Below are 19,820 nucleotides of genomic sequence, written 5' to 3'. Positions count from 1 at the left end.
TACACAGTTGATCAGTGGCTGAGATGGAAAAAGGTAAAGGTGGTCTTTTCTACAAGTATACTGGAACACATCCCCATCAACCTTCTCCCAACTCCAGCACGCAAGCAGTATTTTGGACACTTTTTGTTGGCAGCAGTCACAAACAACCCCACGGCTGGATGTCCCCATTACTCGAACACATGCCTTAGACAGACACTTTTGATCTCCCATTTGTGGTGTTGGTAGTGCTGGATGGCACGGCTGAGGTCATCTGCCAGCACACTGTCCACACTCCGGATGTGTATGGTCAGAGGGTATACACTGTGGCTGATGCTCCTTTCCCATATTTGTTGGCTCAAGGTACAAAGGGAACAGGAGACTCCCCCCGCCGGTTGAGATATGCTATGGCAGTGGTGTTGTTGAGATGGAAATGCACCACCCTGTTGTGTAGCAAGGGTTCAAATACCCTGAGCAACTTCTGTTGGCTTTCCGCATTGGGGCAGAAGTGTCTGAGGTACCACCACATCTGCAGCATCCACATCCGCAAACGTGTATCACACATCACATTGCAGGACGCCATTAATCCCATCAACCTGTAAACAGTGCAGGCGGGTTGTTTGGGAACTGCATTGAACAGGTGAACCAGATCTCCGATTTGCTGATATCGCTCTATTGGTAAGAATGTCCTTTTTAAGTGCACATCCAGTATTGCGCCAATGTAACTTATGTGTCTTTGTGGTTCCAGGTTTAACTTCTTCCAGCTGACGTTGATGTCCAGATCTCTCAGCAGCGGTAATATAGAGTGGATCTGTAAACCTAACCTGTCGTCGTCGCTGTCCGTAAGTGAGCCAACACTACTGACATGACCTTCGTGAATACATGTGGGGCTGTCGACAACCCAAAGGGAAGTATAGTGTATTGGTAGACTGCATCTTCCACTGTAAATCCAGTCACACATATCCTGTTGCAGGCTTGTAGATCTCAGCCACGTGTGACAGTGCATTGTTACTGCCGTTACCACAGTCCACAATTCAGTCTTGGCTAAATGCTTAATGGTTCTCAGATGCTGTCTAGTGACAGCAGTAGTTTTTTCGTGCACCTCTGCAAACCTGTCCTGAAATTCCTCAGAGCTCATTACAGTAGAGTCCTGAAGCAGCGCAGCCCACAAATCATGGTTGTACCTGGTTAGGCAAGCTACATAGTTAGCTATCCTTATAACTAAACTGGAGATGGAATAGATCTCTCTTTCCATTACATCCATCTTCCTTCCTTATCAGAACGTGTAGTATGGCTGTGGCCTGAATTTGTCATGGATGCGCAATCACCAATGAGTGCCGCATTCTCTTCGTCCTGTATTCTGTATTAGCTTTCTAGGTGCTTTGACATCGGTGTGGAGGTTTGCAGCATCTCTCACGCTGACTGCACTGCCTTAGTAATCACAGGCAGTGTTGGGAGTGCCACTGGATGAGAGGTTTGGGAGGCTGCCATCATGTTGTAGACTGGGTCCTTCAAATCTGCCTCTGGTTGTTTGAAGTCTAAACCCAATGCCTCCGCCATTTTCCTCATTTGGGCATGATAGGCCTATAGTTCCTCAGAGGGTAAAGTAGAAGCCTTTAGTGGTACATCCAATGGTGGACCAGGATCGGAGGGATGACTACCTCCATCCAAATCTGGATCTCAAGTTGCAGATGAATAACCATCACCATCTATTGGAGGTGCAATCGTAGGCGGCCTCTTCTTGTTTTTCATTTTTGGCACTGATGGTGGCTGTGGCACAAGTGTTTCTGGGTGAGGTGTAGAAGGCAGCACTGGTGTAGGTGGCTGCACTGGGTAATGAGCCTCTCTGCTGCAGTTTGGCAAGTGGTAGAAACAGTAATGGTAGTCTTTGATGGAACAATACACTGCCAACTTTAGTTATTTGCTGTTGCAGGCCCACTTGTCCACCTGTGGCCACTAACAAAGGGTGTTGCAAAGCACGTGTTCACAGCACAGACACTGGAATCCCCTTTACATCCTGGTCAATGTCAAGACCACTCAAAAATCAAAAATCCTTGAGAAGTCGATCCTGAAGGGGTACTATTCAACAAATTGAGCAAAGCAAGTAAAATGGCAGCAGTGTTCAGATCCAAAGAGATTTCATCCTCTGTGGTGTAGTCAACAGAGTCCCTTCTATCCCTCGGTTGTTGCCACATGGGAGTTGACAGGGATTGTACTGGTGCCTGTGCCAGGGACAATAGAACGAGTCTCTTGGGCTGCAAAGCTTGAATAGGTACATGCAGTAAGTCCTTCGACATGGCTGTCGATGTCAAAATTGCTGTCATAGAAACAGTCGATATCGAAGGTGACCTGACAATTCTAGTATTGGCTCCATTGAAGTTAACCTCAAAGGATGCTCACTCGATGTTGACGGAATCTATGTCGATGGCTCCGATGCAGAAGCCGATGTCGTTGCTGGGCAGTAGGTTTGCAATGCGTACTGCCCTTCATCTTTGTTTTGGAATGAAGCTTCTTCCACAGTAGAGAATCCGTTTCCTCATCAGTGGGGGGCTTTCTCTTATCCTTATGCCTGTGCGTCGATTTTGAGACCTCCCTTGGTTTTAAACATTGGCTCTGTATCCTCCGCAGTGGTTTTAGACTGCATATTTGCAGATCCTTGTATGTTCGATGCTGACGTCGACATCAATCTTGACTCCGATATTGAGGGGTAATTTGGTCTTGGCGCTAGCAGGTGGAGCACTTCATCATAAAGCGCTGCCCATAGTCGTAACACCCAATTCTTAAGTGTTTGCTTGGAGAAAGAACAGCATATCTTTCATGCCACCGGGTTATGCAGCTCTCCTAAGCAGAGCAAGCACAAGTCATGCTAGTCAATCAAGGGCAACTTTGCCCAGCAATCCACACAATGCTTAAACGTTTTCTTGATATCCATTGCTGTTAAAGACGCCTCCCGAGCCCGCAGCAAAAACTGAATATAGTTCTGAAAATACCACCAACAGTCCATAACACATAAGAATAGTCAAATACAGTCCCAAGTCACAAATTTATCCCCCCCCACCCCCCGCATTTCACTTAAACAAATCCAGATGAACTGAGGAGCCAGCAATGAGGTGTTGACACTTTGGCAGTCAAAGAGAAACTGAGAAAATGGCTCCCCCAACTGCAAATTTCAAAGGAAACATGAAGCATGTGCAGGGCAGTGTGGGAGTCACAAGGAGCTAGTCAATCTACCCGCGAGGTCCCCACGCAGGCACAGAACCCATTCCTTATTAATGTAACAGATCACGATCCAGATCTTCCAGACACAGACAAACTTGTTGAGCCAGGCTCCATACTGTCTCCAATGCCTTTTAACATCTACAGGAAACTGCTGGGAAAGATCATCAGGGGATTAGGTGCAGGGTGTTATAGCCTACATCCCTAAACGCCTGCCTTGAGCTGGTAATGGTCTGGATGAGTGAGAACAAACAGGTGGATCCAAGCAAGACAGAGGTACTCACTATGGGAGGTCAAGACTTAGGGTGGTTTAGATCTCCCAGTTCTGGACAGGGCTGCATTTCACCAGAAAGAGCAGGTATGTAGTCTGCTAATACTTCTGGACCCAAACCTCTCCATGATTTCTCAGACTGAGGCAGTGGCCAAGAGTGCTTTTTATCAGCTTTGGCTGATTCACCAGCCACATCCATTTCTAGAGATAAACAACCTTAAAACAGTGGTGCATATGCTGGTAACATCCAGACTTGACTACTGCAATGCACTCTACGCTGGACTGCCTTTGTATGTAGTATGGAAACTGCAGTTAGTACAGAATGCAGCAGCCAGGTTGGTCTCCAGGGTTGCTCGAAGAGATCATATTACACCCATTTAAAAAAGAATTACACTGGCTGCCAATCAGTTTCCGGGCAAAATACGAAGTGCTAGTTATTACCTACAAAGACCTAAACAGCTTGGGTCCGAGGTATTTAAGAGAGCACCCTCTTCTTCACCAACCCCAGTGCCTGTTAAGATAATCTAGGGAGGTCTAGTTGCAGCTGCCAATGGCTCGATTGGTGGAGACTCGAAACCGGGCCTTTTCTAGAGTTGCCCCAGGACTCTGGAACATGCTTCCTTACGAAATTAGTTTCCCCTTCTCTGAATGTTTTTAAGAAGGACCTAAAAAACCCCTGTTTAGTCCAGCTTTTAGTTTATAGTTGTAAAGCTTTGGTTTTAGAGTTTTTATTGTATTTTACATTGTTTCTGTCCCCCATCCCACTTCAGCATTTGGAAGCAGTGGGAGTAGAAGCTGTCCCTTTAGCATGTCAACTTAAGATACAGCCCTGTTGGATCAGGCCCAAGGCCTATCTATTCCATCATCCTGTTTCACACAGTGGCCTACCAAATGCCTCTGAGAAGCTAACAGGCAAGAGGTATTTGCATGCCCTCTCTACTGTTGTGGCTCCCCTGCAACTGCTATTGTGCCTCTGAGGATGGAGATAGCCCACAGCCACCAGACTAGTAGCCATTGATAGACCCATCCTCTATGCATTTGTCTAAGCCCCTTTTAAAGCCATCCAAGCTGGTGGCCATCACTACATCCCATGGCAAAGAATTCCATAAATTATGCGCTGTGTGAAAAAGTACTTCCTCTTGTCCGTCCTAAATTGGCCTTCAGTTTCATGAGGTTACCCCCGGTTCTAGTGTTGTGTGTGAGAGAAAAAGATTTATCTCTGTCCACCCTTGCCACTCCATGCATAATTTTATACACCTTGATAATGTCTCCCTAGTCGCCTCTTTAAAGAGCCCCAGATGCTGTAGCCTAGCCTCATAAGGAAGGTGATCCAGGCCCCTTATCATCTTGGTTGCCCTCTTCTGCACCTTCTCCAGTTCTATAATACCCTTCTTAATATATGGTGATGAAAGCTGTACACAGTACTCCAGATGTGGCAGCACAACAGATTTGTATAAGGGCATTATAATATTAACACTTTTGTTTTCAATCCCCTAATTAGCCTTTTTCACAGCTTTCAAGCACCAAGTCAACACTTTGACACTTTCAGTGAACTGTCCACCACGTCCCTAAGCTTTTTCTTCTAGTCAGTTACCAACAGCTCAGATCTCATCAGCGTATGTGTGAATTGGGGGGGTGGTGGTGGTTGCCCCAATATGCATCACTTTACACTTGCTAACATTGAACTGCATTTGCCATTTTGTTGCCCACTCCCCCAGTTTGGAGAGATCTTTTTGGAGCTCATCACATCCTGTTTTGGATTTCACTACCCTACATAGTTTTGTGTCATCTGCAAATTTGGTCACTTCGCTGATTACCCCAACTTCTTGATCATTTATGAACAGGTTAAAGAGCACTGGTCCCAATACCGATCCCTGGGGAACCCCACTTCCTACTTCCCTCTATTGTGAAAACTGGCGTCCTTCTACCAGTTACCAATCCACACATGAACCTGTCCCCTTCCCATGACTGCTAAATGTTTACTCAAGAACCTTTGGTGGGAACTGTCAAAAGCTTTTTGGAAGTCCAAGAATACAATGTCAACTGGATCACCTGTATCCACATGCCTGTTGATGCTCTCAAAGAACTCCAAAAGGTTAGTGAGAACTTGGCCTTGCAGAAGCCACGCTAACTCTCCTTCAACAAGGCCTTTTATTCTATATGTTTAACAATTTTGTCCTTTCCATCAGTTTACCTGGCACCAAAGTTAAACTGACTGGCCCGTAATTTCCAGGATCCCCCCGGATCCCTTTTTGAAAATCAGAGTTACATTGGCTACTTTCCAGTCCTCTGGTACAGGGCCTGATTATAGGGACATGTTATGTATTTTTGCTAGGAGACCAGCAATTTCATATTTGAGTTCCTTCAGAACTCTTGGGTTCTGGCCCTGGCCATTTCTTAATTTTTAGTTTTTCAAGACAGTTTAGAACATCTTCACTTATGACCTCAAATTGGCCCAGTTCTTCAGCTGCTAAACCTGAAAAGCTCAGTTCCAGAGAGGGTATATCGTCAGTATCCTCCATCATGAAGACAGATGCAAAGAACTCATTCAGCTTCTCTGCAATCTCATTCTCCTCCTCAATAATAATAAGAAAGGAACCCTAGAACATTACCAGCCCTAACAAAATTAGTGTCTCCTCCCTCCACCTCCGGTGATTTATTATTTCCTTGCTTGATATCATCTATAGGAGAGAAATACAAGCTTGTAGCCTCCTCTTCCTTCAAGATCAGCCAACAAAGTGCACAGGGGCAATGGCCCCTTTCTCCAATACTTACACTTCCTCCATCAGGTGTATACTTTATGCCCATAAAGACCAGCAGAGACATAAACTCTATCACCTAGCCTGTACTGATTATGTGTAAGACCCAATGGTTGGATGTTATGTGGTGCCATGCAGATGCATAGCTTGCCAACTTGATTTCATCAATCAACTGTTTTGATTGATCTTGAGGTTTTGAACGGGACCCTTGGGAATTCCTAGGTTTTGACCCATAAGGTTTATGCTGGAATTTCTGATATGGTTTGTGGAATTCCTTGCGCTCAGACATTTTATACGTAGGTTGTCTCTGATTATAGGGATGAAATCAAGAGATAGTGTAGGATGCAGAAGTGGTTGTGAAGGATTTTGCCATAAATTTAGATTTCTCCAGTTTCTCCATTGTGGAAGCAGTATCATCAATGAAAAGGCATCCTCTATTTTATCGTTCATGTCCTGTTGTAAACTCGCAGAGCACAGCCACGCATGGCTGCAGATAGAGACTGCTGCAGTCATTGTTCTAGATTCAGTTTCTGCTACATGATTAGCAGTACTGAGTAGTTACAGATATGGCTTTTGAGTAGGCATCCATGAAGCACCTTAAACTTCTCATGTTTCAAAGAATTATGTTCCCTATATAGATTATTCCATAGGGAATAATTGTACTTGGCCATGCATGCAGAATCTTGACAGGCCAGTGTTGAATGGTGATGGCCCAAGAGTACACTTTGGTGGTCGGGAAGAAACTGAGTAAGATGGTGCCTAACTGCCAAAATAACTAATGCATTGTGTGCACAGGGCAGACTGCAGTGCCACAAGGAGCTTGTAGAAATTACCCATGAGATTCTGCGCAGGCGCAGAACACAGGCTTATGAATGGCAACAGATCACGCTACAGATCAAAACTACCAATACATGTCAAAGTTTTCCTAAAAGAAAGTTGTCAAAAAGCTACTGGGATTAATCAGATTGCAGAGAGATTAAATACATTTTCCAGCAGATTTTTCATTAAGACTGTTGCGGTTTACCTTCATCATAATATCAGCAGCTGTGTAACAGAATTTTTTATGCAGACTGACCATTCACTGTATTAAATGTCTGGTGAGGGAAAGTCTGAATATAATTTTTTAAGACCTAATATTCCTTAGATCCCAATATTAACGTAGAGGGAAGGTTATTGGGAAGGGGTCACTTAGGACCAATGTTCCCTCTACGGCGTGTGGCATGTGCGCACTCACACTTTTTTGAGGTCTTCTCACTTAATTTTAGATCCCACTCAGGTTGAATCAGGAAGGCCCCACTCTGAATGCATGTGCGCATTGATACTGCCTTGATACTGCCGCCCAGAACAAAACTCATTCCGCACACAGATGAAAAAAAATTAGAGAGAACACTGCTTAGGACCTATTCAGGTTATTCCAAATGCATCTAGGAATATATTTAGCATTTGGTTTTCATGTTCATTCTAAATACTGAATATTTTTTAAGCTAACACTACACATAGTCAACTACATTTTTAAGCCTTTGAAACAGAATCTATAAGTAAGGGGACACTTAAGAGAAATGGTTTCCCATTTCAAGTCACTGAATGGATACTATGCATGGTTTGCCTAAACTAGAACACTAAAAACAGGAGATCTGAAATACAGAAGTTGAAGATCAATACTGGGAAACATTTTTTAGTCAACTAGGAGTAGTTGATGAAATGGGGGAAAGTACAGTCAACATAAAGATTAGCAAAGTATGCAAGATGAACAGAATGACTTCAGATATATATACTGTACAGCTGTTATTGCTTATGATCAAGACATTATCAACTGAAGGAAAATAATTTTTGCTACCTAATGTACGTTACCCTTTTGAGAACTATAGACAACATGTACTGCTGTTATTACTGCTAGTCTGATAGACTGATGTGTTTACAGTACAGGTGGCCCTCATAACCTGTGGTTTTGCATATCTGCGAACTGGTCCTAGAGACCTCGTTTCTTTACCTGCAGTATTAAAATAGGCTAAAATTTGGCTATACTTGGGTTTGAGTGGCGAGGAATGACCTGGAAATGACTTCTGATGTCATGCAGAGCCATTTTGGAAAAATCAGAGGAATTGGAGGTTGCAGGGGATTGCTGGAAAGCAAGGTACAGTACTTTATTTCTCTTATCTCTGCCTTCTCCCTGCCTTTTTAGTCCTTTTTTGTGTAGGAACCTAATCCCTGGATTAGAGTGCTGGACTAGGACCAGGGAGATGCGAGTTCAAATCCCCATTCAGCCATACTACTAGCTGGGTGACTCTGGGCCAGTCACTTCTCTCTCAGCCTAGCCTACTTCACAGGGTTGTTGTGAAAGAGAAACTTAAATATGTAGTACACCGCTCTGGGCTCCTTGGAGGAAGAGCGGGAAATAAATGTAATAATACTAATAATACTAATACTAATACTAATAATTCCCACAGAGGTAAGCTTTCATTATTTGCGGTTTCCATATTTGGCCTATAGGCAAGAACAGAACACCTGCGAATAGCAAGTGCCACCTGAATCTCTTTCCAAAGGGCTTAAAATTTGTAATAGGTTCTTGCATCCATTTCAGAAGTTAACAGTTAGCAACAGTAGGGGGAGATGAGTGGAATATAAACACAACAGATGGAGTGGAATACATATGCACAGGATATCCTGAAGAGACTGTCCAGTATAAGAGACACTAAGACTAGACTCAATGAGTAGTGGGCATGCTCCTCATAATAGGAGATACAGCTCACAACTATGGGGAAACAACTTTTTAATTCCAAACCAGCAGCATATTTCAATAATATTCTTATCCCTAAATTTAGGTGTCCATTTACTCTTGCCCACCTAAACGCCTTTCCAACGGCTGTTAGTGATGGTAGATATAAAGGGATTCCGTTTAATTTAAGCATTTGCCCCTGTGGAATGGGTGCTGTCGAAACTACCCCTCATGTTATTTTATATTGTAAATTTTATAGTGATGCTCGTTTAAAACTAATTGCTCCTCTTTGGGGGAATTTCCCAGGTCACTCCAATGAATTTTATTTAGAGTTTTTGTTATCTAACTTTTGTAAAGAGATCACTTTCAACGTGGCAAGGTTTTGCTACATTGTTTGTATTATACGCTCTAGTCTTATGTAATTTTTTTGTTGTACAGTCTGATCTATGATCGTAATAAAGCTTATCTATCTACCTCTCAACTATATGAAGGACATTAAAGAGAGAAGCAAAAGGCTAAAGGAATCTGAGGTGGGGGGGGGGAGGTTAAGAGATTATAGTGCAAAACTAGAGTTGAACAATCTCCAGAGTTTAAGTTAAAGCCAAGGATAAATGTGTTTTTCCCTTGGGAGGCAGAAAAATCGAAGTTTGGGGAACTGAAATATATACAATACTTACTTGCTTATCAAGCCTAAACAAACTTTTATTACTTTAAAAATCTGAAATGCATAGTATATCACTTAGCAAATCTGAAGTAAATTGGGCCTTCTGCTTGGGCAAGAATACAAATCTGGGGCCTAATTTTTCAAAAGATGATATTAATGTTGCCATCCTTGTGATATGTAAAGCTTTTGGCTCCTATTTTAACAACCACACTAGGATAACTGCAACAGGGGTGTTTGTCAGAGAATATGATTTTGAGCTGCATTTGCCCAAATCCCAATTGAGATTTCTGATACTGTATTTGCAGGAGACAGTCTGATATGTTAACTATACAATCATCCAGACCTTATAAATTTTATTCTTAAAGCAAGACAAGCTGAAGAAAGCCAACTACATAGAGTATTATATTAGTGCTTTGCAGGAATGCTTTCACCAAGTTGTGTTGCAATATTATGCCCTCTGCTTTTATTAGAGGGATTCTAGAAGAACCCCCTGATTGAGCTTTACTGCTGCATATTTTGTGGTGAGAATACTGTTCACTAAACTACTCAATATCCTTTATACGTGGACCCATGGGATAAATTCCTGTTAGAGTTCAGTATTAAGAAACATTTGTTATGCCAAGTGTATTTTGCTTGTGTTCTGGGGTCTGATAATGAAAGTTATGTAATCTTGTATGCCTCTTTATTTGCTTTTTGCAGCCAGGATATTAAGAACTAAATTTACCGTCCAATTATAAAAACATTGCTTATGTTTTTTCTTTGTATTTTGTTATGGCATTTTGCTAAATAAAATTGACGATTAGGGCACTTGGGCAAATAAAATTCTACAGCTTAAAACGATGACGCTTAAAACTACAAATGCTTTAATTTGTTTTGTTAATGATAACATAGATCGTGTTGCATGTACCCAACAGCACCTTAGAGTTTAAGTTTTAGCCAGTTGGGGAAAATAATTTTTTAAAAGTTGAAAACAGAAGCAATCAACATGGCAGCAGAGTAACATTTTTCTTAGCAGTGCTAAATATACATGCAGAAACAGAAGTAACTCTGTTTTCAGAAAGAAAGATCAGGAAATTAGCTAAGGAGTAGTAATAAATTTAATTAGTTACTAATGAAGAGTTCCAAGAGCAGTATAATACCCTATCACGTTCAAACACAGCACTGTCATAGTAAATGTACACAGACAAGATCAGTAATTCTAATTTACTAGATTTATATCTTACTCCATCCCAGTAAATAATAGCATAACATTTCTTTAGTCAGAATTAGTGTCCAAAGACCCATAGCCTCCAATTCTGGACTTTCAACTTTACTGGCTTCAGAGAACAGAAGTTTTGCATGCATTGAAACAAGTTTCTCAACTCTTTCCCCATTAGTTTGCTCCCCAGTTGTGCACACACATTTTCAAACATTAAGAACATAGGAAGCTGCCATACACTGAGTTAAACCATTGGTCCATCTAGCTCAGTACTGGCATCGGCTTTTCCAAGGTTGCAGGCAAGAATCTCTCTCAGCCCTATCTTGGAGATGCTGCCAGGGAGGGAACTTGGAACCTAGACACTCTTCCCAGAGCGGCTCCACCCCCCTAAGGGGAATATCTTACAGTGCTCACATGTAGTCTCCCATTCAAATGCAACCAGGGCAGCCCCAGCTTAGCTAAGGGGACAAGTCGTGCTTGCTACCACAAGGCAAGCTCTCCTCTCCATAGAGGAGACATAACATAAACATAAAAGCCCTGCAGGATCAGGCCCAAGGCCTATCTAGTCCAACATCCTGTTTCACACAGTGGCCCACCAGATGCCTCTGAGAAGTCCACAAGCAAGGGCTGAGGGAATGCACTCTATCTTGCTGTTGCTCCCTTGCAATTGGCATTTAGAGGCAACATTTCTGAGGCTGGAGGTAGTCTATAGTCCCCAGACTAGTAGCCGTTGATAGACCTGTCATCTATGAATTTGTCTGGGCCGCTTTTAAAGCCATCCAAGCTAGTAGCCATCACCACATCCCATGGCAGAGAATTCCATAGATAAATTATGTGCTGTGTGAAAAAGTACTTCCTTTTGTGGGTCTTAAATTTCCTGGCCTTCAGTTTCATGGGATGACCCCTAGTTCTACTACCCTGAAAGAGGGAGAAAAATTTGTCTCTGCCTACTCATTCTACTCCATGCATAATTTTACACACACCTATCATGTCTCCCCTTAGTCACCTCTTTTTCAAAATAAAAAGCCCCCGATGCTGTAGCCTTGTCTCATAATGAAGGTGCTCCAGGCCCCTGATGGTGTCCAGCCCACCTTAAATAGCACCATGCTGTAGGTGTGGAGGTGGGGCGCAAATGCCTTGAGGAGCTGCAGCATTCCACTGTGAGAATCCTGCACAAGTGCAGTACCCATTCTTATGGATCTCAACAGATCACAATCTAGATCATCTTGATTGCCTCTCTTCTGCACCTTTTTCAGTTCTACAACGTCCTCAAGATACGCTGAGCAGAACTGTACATAGTACTCGAAATGTGGCCACATCATAGATTTGTATAAGGGCATTTTAATATTAGCTTTTTAAATTTTTAATCCTCTTCCTAATGATCCCTAGCAGGAATTTGCCTTTTTCATAACTGCCATGCACTGAGTCAACACTTTCAACAAGCTATCTACTATGACCCCAAGAACTCTCTCCTGGTTGTCAGCTCAGACCCCACCAGTGTATGTGTCTTCTCAGCCTTTTGGCTAAGATCAAGTATGTATGCGAAGTTGGGGTTTTTTGCACTTGCTTACACTGAACTGCATTTGCTATTTTGTCACCCACTCACTCAGTTTGGAGAGATCCTTTTGGAGCTCCTCACAATCTGTTTTGGATTTCACTACCCTAAATAGTATCGTGTCATCTGAAATTTGGCCACTTCGTTGCTTACCCCAACTTTTAGTTAAAGAATACTGGTCCCAGTACAGATCTCTGGGGGACCCCACTTCTTACTTCTCTCCATTTATTCCTACCCTCTGTTTCCTGTCCTTCAACCAGTTACCAATCCACACGTGAACCTGTCCCCTTATCCCATGACTGCTAAGTTTACTCAAGAGCCTTGTAAGAGATTGGATCTTACAGCCTTTGTTGGGAAACTCTGTCAAAAGCTTTTTGGAAGTCCAAGTATATTATGTCAACTGTATCACCTTTATCCACATGCTTGCTGACACACTCAAAGAACTCCAAAAGGTTAGTGAGGCAAGACTTGCCCTTGCAGAAGCTATGCTGGTTCTCCTTCATTAAGGCCTGTTCTTCTATACATATATTTAACAATTGTGTCCTATGCTTCCCATCAATTTACCCAACATAGAATTTAAGCTAACCTTAAAACTGCCTCAGTTTATTTCACTTGATGCAAAACGCAGAGAAATCAGAGGCAGGTGAGAAGCAAGATGAGTAATTATTGTCTGTAATGATTACTTTGGAACATCCTTTTTGTATTTAACTAGTTCTGAGAAAATATTATTTTCTAAAAAGGTACTCATTCCCCGCCCCCATGTCTATTTTTTCCTCTTTTCAAGCTGAGGGGGTGGGTGCATTTCCCATATATATTTTTCCACATCTCCAGATTTTGAAGCAAGACCAAATAGGGGTGTGTCCATTAATATATTTAAGTTGGAGACAGGTAGACAAATTAGGGTTTTATGAGGCCTTTATCTACGAAACTTTTATCTATGAAACAACCTCAATTAACTTTTGGCTACAAACCTCATTTAACATTAACAGTTATTGACTTAAGAAAAAGCCAGGTGAACTAGCCCAGCAGGGCTCACCTTTGCTTGTTCACTGTTTTATAATTCCTCAAAACAAAATACAACTGAGAGATAATCTCCTGTTATCCATCATTAATATTTTTCAATTACAAGCATATTGCCCAAATATGGAAGCTCCATGCTATCATAACTAAGAACTTGGGATGGATTGTGAATCATATAAATTAGCTATATTTTTAGCCATTTTTCTTTAGACATATTTCCTTTTTACTAATATATTTTACTAGATAATTGACAGTTTTATTATTTTGGGAGAATGAGGAAGAGAGGTTAGAATAAATAACTTTTTAATTCATTTATCTCCACACACACATAATTCTAAGCATCCATTGCATATCTCCTATAGTCATTTTTTTCTAAAAAAAAAAAACTTGTTATCTCTCTAAAGTAACACATCCCAACTATGCAGAAAACAGCTAAAACTGTCTCAACACCAAGGTAACTTTTTAATATGGGCCAATAGGAAATGTACATAGTCTTCCACAAGTTCTCCTTTTCTGCTTTTGCCCTTTATGACAGAATTTTCTGTGTACCAAGAACTCTGATAATTTGTTGCAGAATTCAAACTAAGTTAGCCACGACTAAGTGGAATGGAAATAAATTGAATTTGAGCTCGACATGACTAACTTGTCTCATTTATTTCAATGGTGCTTAGTCATGACTAAATAGGTCTAAAGGTAAAGTGTGTCGTCAAGTTGATTTCAACTCCTGGCGCCCACAGAGCCCTGTGGTTTTCTTTGGTAGAATACAGGAGGGGTTTGCTATTGCCTCCTCCCACACAATATGAGATGATGCCTTTCAATATCTCCCTATATCACTGCTTCCAGATACAGTACCAGCGGGGATTCGAACCAGCAACCTTCTGCTTGTGAGTCAAGCATTTCCCTGCTTTGCCACTTAAGTCTACATTCTGCCTAATGTGTTTAAATACTAGCTGTCATGCACAAATATGAAAGTTATGTCTTTCATGCTACCTGAAGAAACTTAAAAAGTGGTCTGAGAAACCATGGTTTCAATGAGGCAAATAAGATTTATAACAATAGCAGACCCAAGATGTCAGTAAGTTGCATGTAAAATCCATCCTATAAAATATACCACCTAAGCTATACTTCTGCATTTTGAACTAGTATGAAATGCATAGTTAATACAGAGTTTCAATCCACTGGATAGGGTAGCTTATAAATCTAGATGAGTTGCATGTTCCAGACAGCAGATCCAACATTATGAAAGAACCACTAATGTGAACATGGTTTTACCTGACAAGACTTTTCTTTCTGTTTTCTGCGAAGGGATGGAAGAAGTGGGTGTAGGCAGTTTTGATAAGGAAGATGCTCCATTTGCATCAAACGATTTCTTTGGCTGGTGGTCAGACTGTAGAGAAAATGGACTAAGAGGAACAGAACTTGGGGTAGCAGATGGGTGAACCACCGTTTTGATGGGATGTTGTACTGGGGTAGAACTACTGTGAGTCTCTGTTCTTGGCAGTCTGTAGTCTCTGTCATTGTGTCTGCTTGTTTGAGACAAAATATTCTGTGGGAGCATATTAGCGGCATCACTGGAATGCTTCTCTTCCACTTTTATCATTTACAATGTTGCAATGAGAAACAGAAAAGACCAAGTTAGAGCTGTAATACTGACCAATTAAATATGCCAATTATTGTATATACTTAACCTTTCCTGTTCTATTTCCAACTACAAATGACATTTTCCGAAGAAGCACTTTTAACACTGCAACACTTCCACCAAAATTAAACTTTCCTGGTGTCCACATAATATTTGTAAATGCAACACTAAAGAAGTTTGAGTGTTTCAGTGCAAGATTTTCTATTTATGAATATCTTCCAATTATCAAACCAGCAGATCTCAAAAGAACATACTTCAACTTCAAAAGCTTATTATAGTAAATACTTGACATATGTTGTGACAATAGTAACGAATTAAATGCATAGAAGTATACTTTTTCTTAAAATTTAGTCTTGAGTATGCTTTAATGTTTATATTACTACAATTATGCTAGCAATTCATGAAAAAATTCTATAATTATTCCTGAGTTCACACTTTCTTAAAATATATAAAAATCAATTGCACAATAAGATTTTCCTTTTGGGGTTGGTTGTGTATGTTTTAAATGATTGGTTTGGTTATTGTATTTTATAAATTGGGACTTAATTGCCTTTTATGTACAGCACCATGAGTTCGAATTTTTGGAAGGAAGGCATCTTGTAGAATAAATAAATTTTTAAAAATCTCAATCCAAGGAGAAGGCCTGAATGAGCTAGAGTCTTTTCATGTTTTTTTTAAGGACATCATTCTGCTACACCTGAAACAGCTGTTTAAATCACAGTTTTAAAAAGCAGTTCACGACACTACAGCCAAATTCAGACACAACATGAAACCATGGTTTCACATTAATCTTGAACCCTAGCATGCCCATAAACTATAGTTTGTATGGGGCCATCAAACCAGAATCTGAAACCATGGTTTAAAGTTGGTTCACAAACTACATCATCAGCTAAGAACTGGGATATCATGTTATATCTGAATTCACAGACCATTCTTCTGTGATAAGTCACAGAGCCACTGCTCCACCTCTAGATGATACTGCACCATGGAACCAGGAATGAACGTATGAAGTTCAATCTTTTTTTAAAAAAAATCTGAATCTAACCTATGTGACAGTTCAGCTGTTTAACAAAAGCAGAAAAATGAAATTCAGCACATATAAAATCTCTAGCTTTAACAAAGGGCTGCTTAACATCAGCTTTCCTGCAGATGTTGGCCTACAATTCCAATAATCTCTAGCTATTGGCCACTGTGGCTGGGGATTATGGGAGTTGTAGTTCAAAAACAGCTAGGGGGCCTAAGTTGAGCAGGCCTACTTTAAGACTACTCAGAGGCAAAAACTCTTAGACAGACAACAGAAAATTTCAAGTGTTATGTAATTCATGCTCACTCAAACTTTAACAGTCTGCAAACTTGAGTACACCAAGCACTGGAAATATATACATAAACAACGTCTGGAATATTTGTAAAACTGTTGAAAGAAGTGCCACCACTTCACCCTCCAAAAAGAAAGACAAAAATATGTTCTATTAAACCATACATACTTCCACTACCAAACCCACTGGCAGTCGTTGCCTGCATCACCTCTCTTCTGTAATCCCTGTCTTTTGGGAAACTGTTGACAGACATTTTGCTTGCTTCTTTTTGTCTCTGCTCTCTGAGGTAGAAAAAGCAAGTAGTTAAAATTTTTATCAAGCATACTACTCTGCATTATATCTACTGTTGTACAGTCTTACCTTTCAAGCCATTCTTTTGGTTTTTCCCACTGTGAAACCTCTGTTCGGCAGTTATAGTAGTACTTTTTGCCAGAAGAACTAATGTGCTCAGACCAGTCATCTGCAGAATCGTAGGACTTAAGGGGAAACACACAACGGAATAAACTCAATACATTATATCAATGCCATGATCTTCCCAATTATGGAGCTCAGTGTGTGTTTAGTTTAAAATACTATTTTCAGGATAAATTCAGTGAAGCATGATTAGGGTAACATCATATCCTCACTTTCAAACTGAACAGCTTTTGTTTACTAGTAGTATCTCTCAGAGAGAGATTTGAACATACAAAGCTGTTTTATCCCAAGTCAGACCATTATCATTTTGTTTTAGTACTGACTATGTTGACTGGCAGAGGCTCTCCAAAATTTCACAGGAGCCCTTTCTCAGCCCTATCTGGAGATGCCAGAGATTGAACCTGGAACCTTCTTCATGCAATCTGTTCTCTCTACTCCTGAACTACAGACCTCCTCCTACCTTTGGGCCAGTGGAAACACTTTTACTGCGTCCACCCAATATACTTGAATCTCTTCTGCTACTGTCTCCCTTGGTTTTTCACTAAGTTTTTACAACTAACAACTCTGGAATAGATCTCAAAACAACCCAACTGCATTTCAGAACTGTGTTGAATTAAGTATCTGAATAGGAATTTGAGATTGTTCCTAAATTCACAAAACAAGTATTAAGGATTCAATCCGACAAATCAAGAGGCAGAATAGCGGAATAGTGCCCAACTCCATGGCCTGCTACCACCTGCAATGGTTCTGTGTCTGTAACTGCAGATCTATTCTTCCCTCATGAATCTTGGTATTTTCTATTCCACATACTTTTGAACTTGCCACCCACAACACTTTCCACAAACAATTCTAAACTTTCCTCTAACTCCAACACTGCATTTTTTTTAAAAGGCAAGATAATGGCTGAATTCACATGAGCATCTAAACCAGGGGGTTCACAACTCAAATGCCCCAATGGGCAGAACCCACGGTGTTTGGGGGTCAAGGTAGATTTTCAGCACATTCTTACATTAAAAATAATAATGAAAGCAATTATTAGACACTGGTAGATCTTTTCTGCTTGTCAAGAGGTCCACAATTTTAACTAAGCATAGCGGCCAGAAAATAGACCCTGTGCCTGCAAAGTCACTGGGTAACATGGAGTGCATGCCAGCCTCAAACAAATGTCAAGTCCTCTCATCTCCCTAAATTACAGTTGCTTTCAGGTTGTAATCCTAGCTTGCTTACTTAGGAGTAAGCATCACTGGGAACACTGTGGGAATATTTCTGAGTAAACATGCATAGGATGGTGCTGTAAGGCTATTTGAGAGAGAACAGAAGTTTGCTCCCTCGGAGAAAATGGAACTGATCCAAAGAGTGATCCTCTGCCTTATTGGAGTGTGGTTGCTGCAGGATATTCCTACTTTTGGGACCAGTCCCTGTGGGCCAGATCCAGCCCCCGGGCCTTATGTTGTGCAGATCTGATCTAAACAAAAGTTTAGACTATTGTAAGTGAGCCTGTCCTCCTTCCCAATGGGCTTACATGCTCCCACTTCCCCTCCTTTATTTGTCAAGAGGATATCAAAAGCTTCCACTTGCCAACCAACCACAGTCCCTTGTTGAACCAAATTCTGAGAACTATGGTTTGTTCTAGGTGTAGGTTGTCAAAACAAACCAGGATTAGACTGTGGCTTGACACTAGTTGTTAAACCACAGTCAGAACCAAACAATTCCTTGAGTTCAGAATTTAACAAGGAACTGTGACTATTTTGAAAGTATGAGCTCTCATTCCCCCCTTCTCTGGCACACAAAGAAGAAGAGGGGGCAAGGGAACATGGGACCCCATATGGAAAGCTAGCCATCCATGACCAAATTGTTTAGATGCTAGACTGAACCAGCTAAGAGTAACTTTCTGCATCATATACACATCACTCACAATTTGTTTTGAGTTCAAATACTGCATATACTTTTGATCAGAAATCCCCTGTAAACACAATATGAACAGTACTGTTCTACTGAGGTCTAAAAATTAGCAGGAATTTCAACTTCTGATAAGGGAATATACTATTAATATATTAATATATTAAAATTTGGGTACAAAATTCATTGTCAATACTTACTGCATCAGAAGTCTTGCTTGGATTATTGCTAGGATTAGAAGAGTGTGAATTTGAGCTATGAAGAGCACTATGGTTATGAGAATTTTCTTGTGGAGAGTAACTGGTCCCTAGAAAACACAGTTAAATGTTTGTATTAGTTTTCCTATACAAGTTTTAAGATGTTTTATCATCCTTTAAGTATAAAACAAGCCAATATCTAAACGTAACCCTGCTTTGTATTGTTGCTATACCAATTCTTTCCTTCACTGAACACAGCCACAAATATTTTTCAAGAGAAGAACAGGTTGTGAGGTTCATTTATACCTAGCAAAGGCAGACTGCCTAAATATAAGTTTCAAACTTCTAGGAGATAGACAAAAAAGTACAAAACAGCTTCGTATTCAACATAAATCTGCAGTGAGGTATAATCAATTTAAAATCACTTGTTTTATGTGTAAAAGCAGCTGATGCTACTCACTTATGGGAGTTGCAAAATAAGATGTTTCCACGTGGCCCAGAATGTGGTACACATAGTTCAAAGTACTTTAACTACAAAAGAAGTCTGAATAGGATACAGTATCTGCATTCCTCTCTCTCAAAATAGGTGTCAAAGTGTACTCTAGAATTAAGGTAAATTCCATACAATACAGAAAGCTAGAATATTTATGTATTTAGCACATTTAAAAACCACCCCATACAAAAAAAGTCCATAAGCAGTTCAGAATATCAAATATGACAGCCCACGAAACTTCAATATTGGATAACCCGGAAAAGGAAACATCTGCCCCTCAAAATAGAGGACATCAAATGTTTCTTGAAAATTCTGGACACATTACAACCCAATCCTATGCATATTTATTCATGAGTAACTCTTACTTTGTTCAATAGGATTTACTTCCAAACAAGTGTATGTAGGTTGCAACCTTAGCCTTCAGGCAAGCAAGCAATCTTGCTTGGTATACTTGCATGAATACAGAAAAAGCAAAACAAAAAAATCT

General features: G+C 40.7%; 1 protein-coding gene across 4 annotated transcripts in view; it reads right to left on the bottom strand.

The window, feature by feature from the left end:
* The window catches only part of WAC (WW domain containing adaptor with coiled-coil), a 92,806-nt gene that overhangs the window by 35,812 nt on the left and 37,174 nt on the right, over positions 1-19,820 (bottom strand). For all 4 annotated transcript variants that reach the window (XM_053260184.1, XM_053260180.1, XM_053260183.1 and 1 more), the window contains exons 4-7: positions 18,844-18,950; positions 16,691-16,806; positions 16,499-16,611; positions 14,648-14,965 (exon numbers count right to left, since the gene is read on the bottom strand). In XM_053260184.1, the coding sequence (XP_053116159.1) occupies positions 14,648-14,965; positions 16,499-16,611; positions 16,691-16,806; positions 18,844-18,950 (654 nt within the window). The remainder of the gene's footprint in view (positions 1-14,647; positions 14,966-16,498; positions 16,612-16,690; positions 16,807-18,843; positions 18,951-19,820) is intronic.

The sequence above is a fragment of the Hemicordylus capensis genome, chromosome 6 (assembly GCF_027244095.1).
Source record: "Hemicordylus capensis ecotype Gifberg chromosome 6, rHemCap1.1.pri, whole genome shotgun sequence".
NCBI lineage: Eukaryota > Metazoa > Chordata > Lepidosauria > Squamata > Cordylidae > Hemicordylus > Hemicordylus capensis.
Note: the sequence above shows the minus strand (reverse complement) of the source record. Positions and strands in the feature narration are given on the sequence as shown.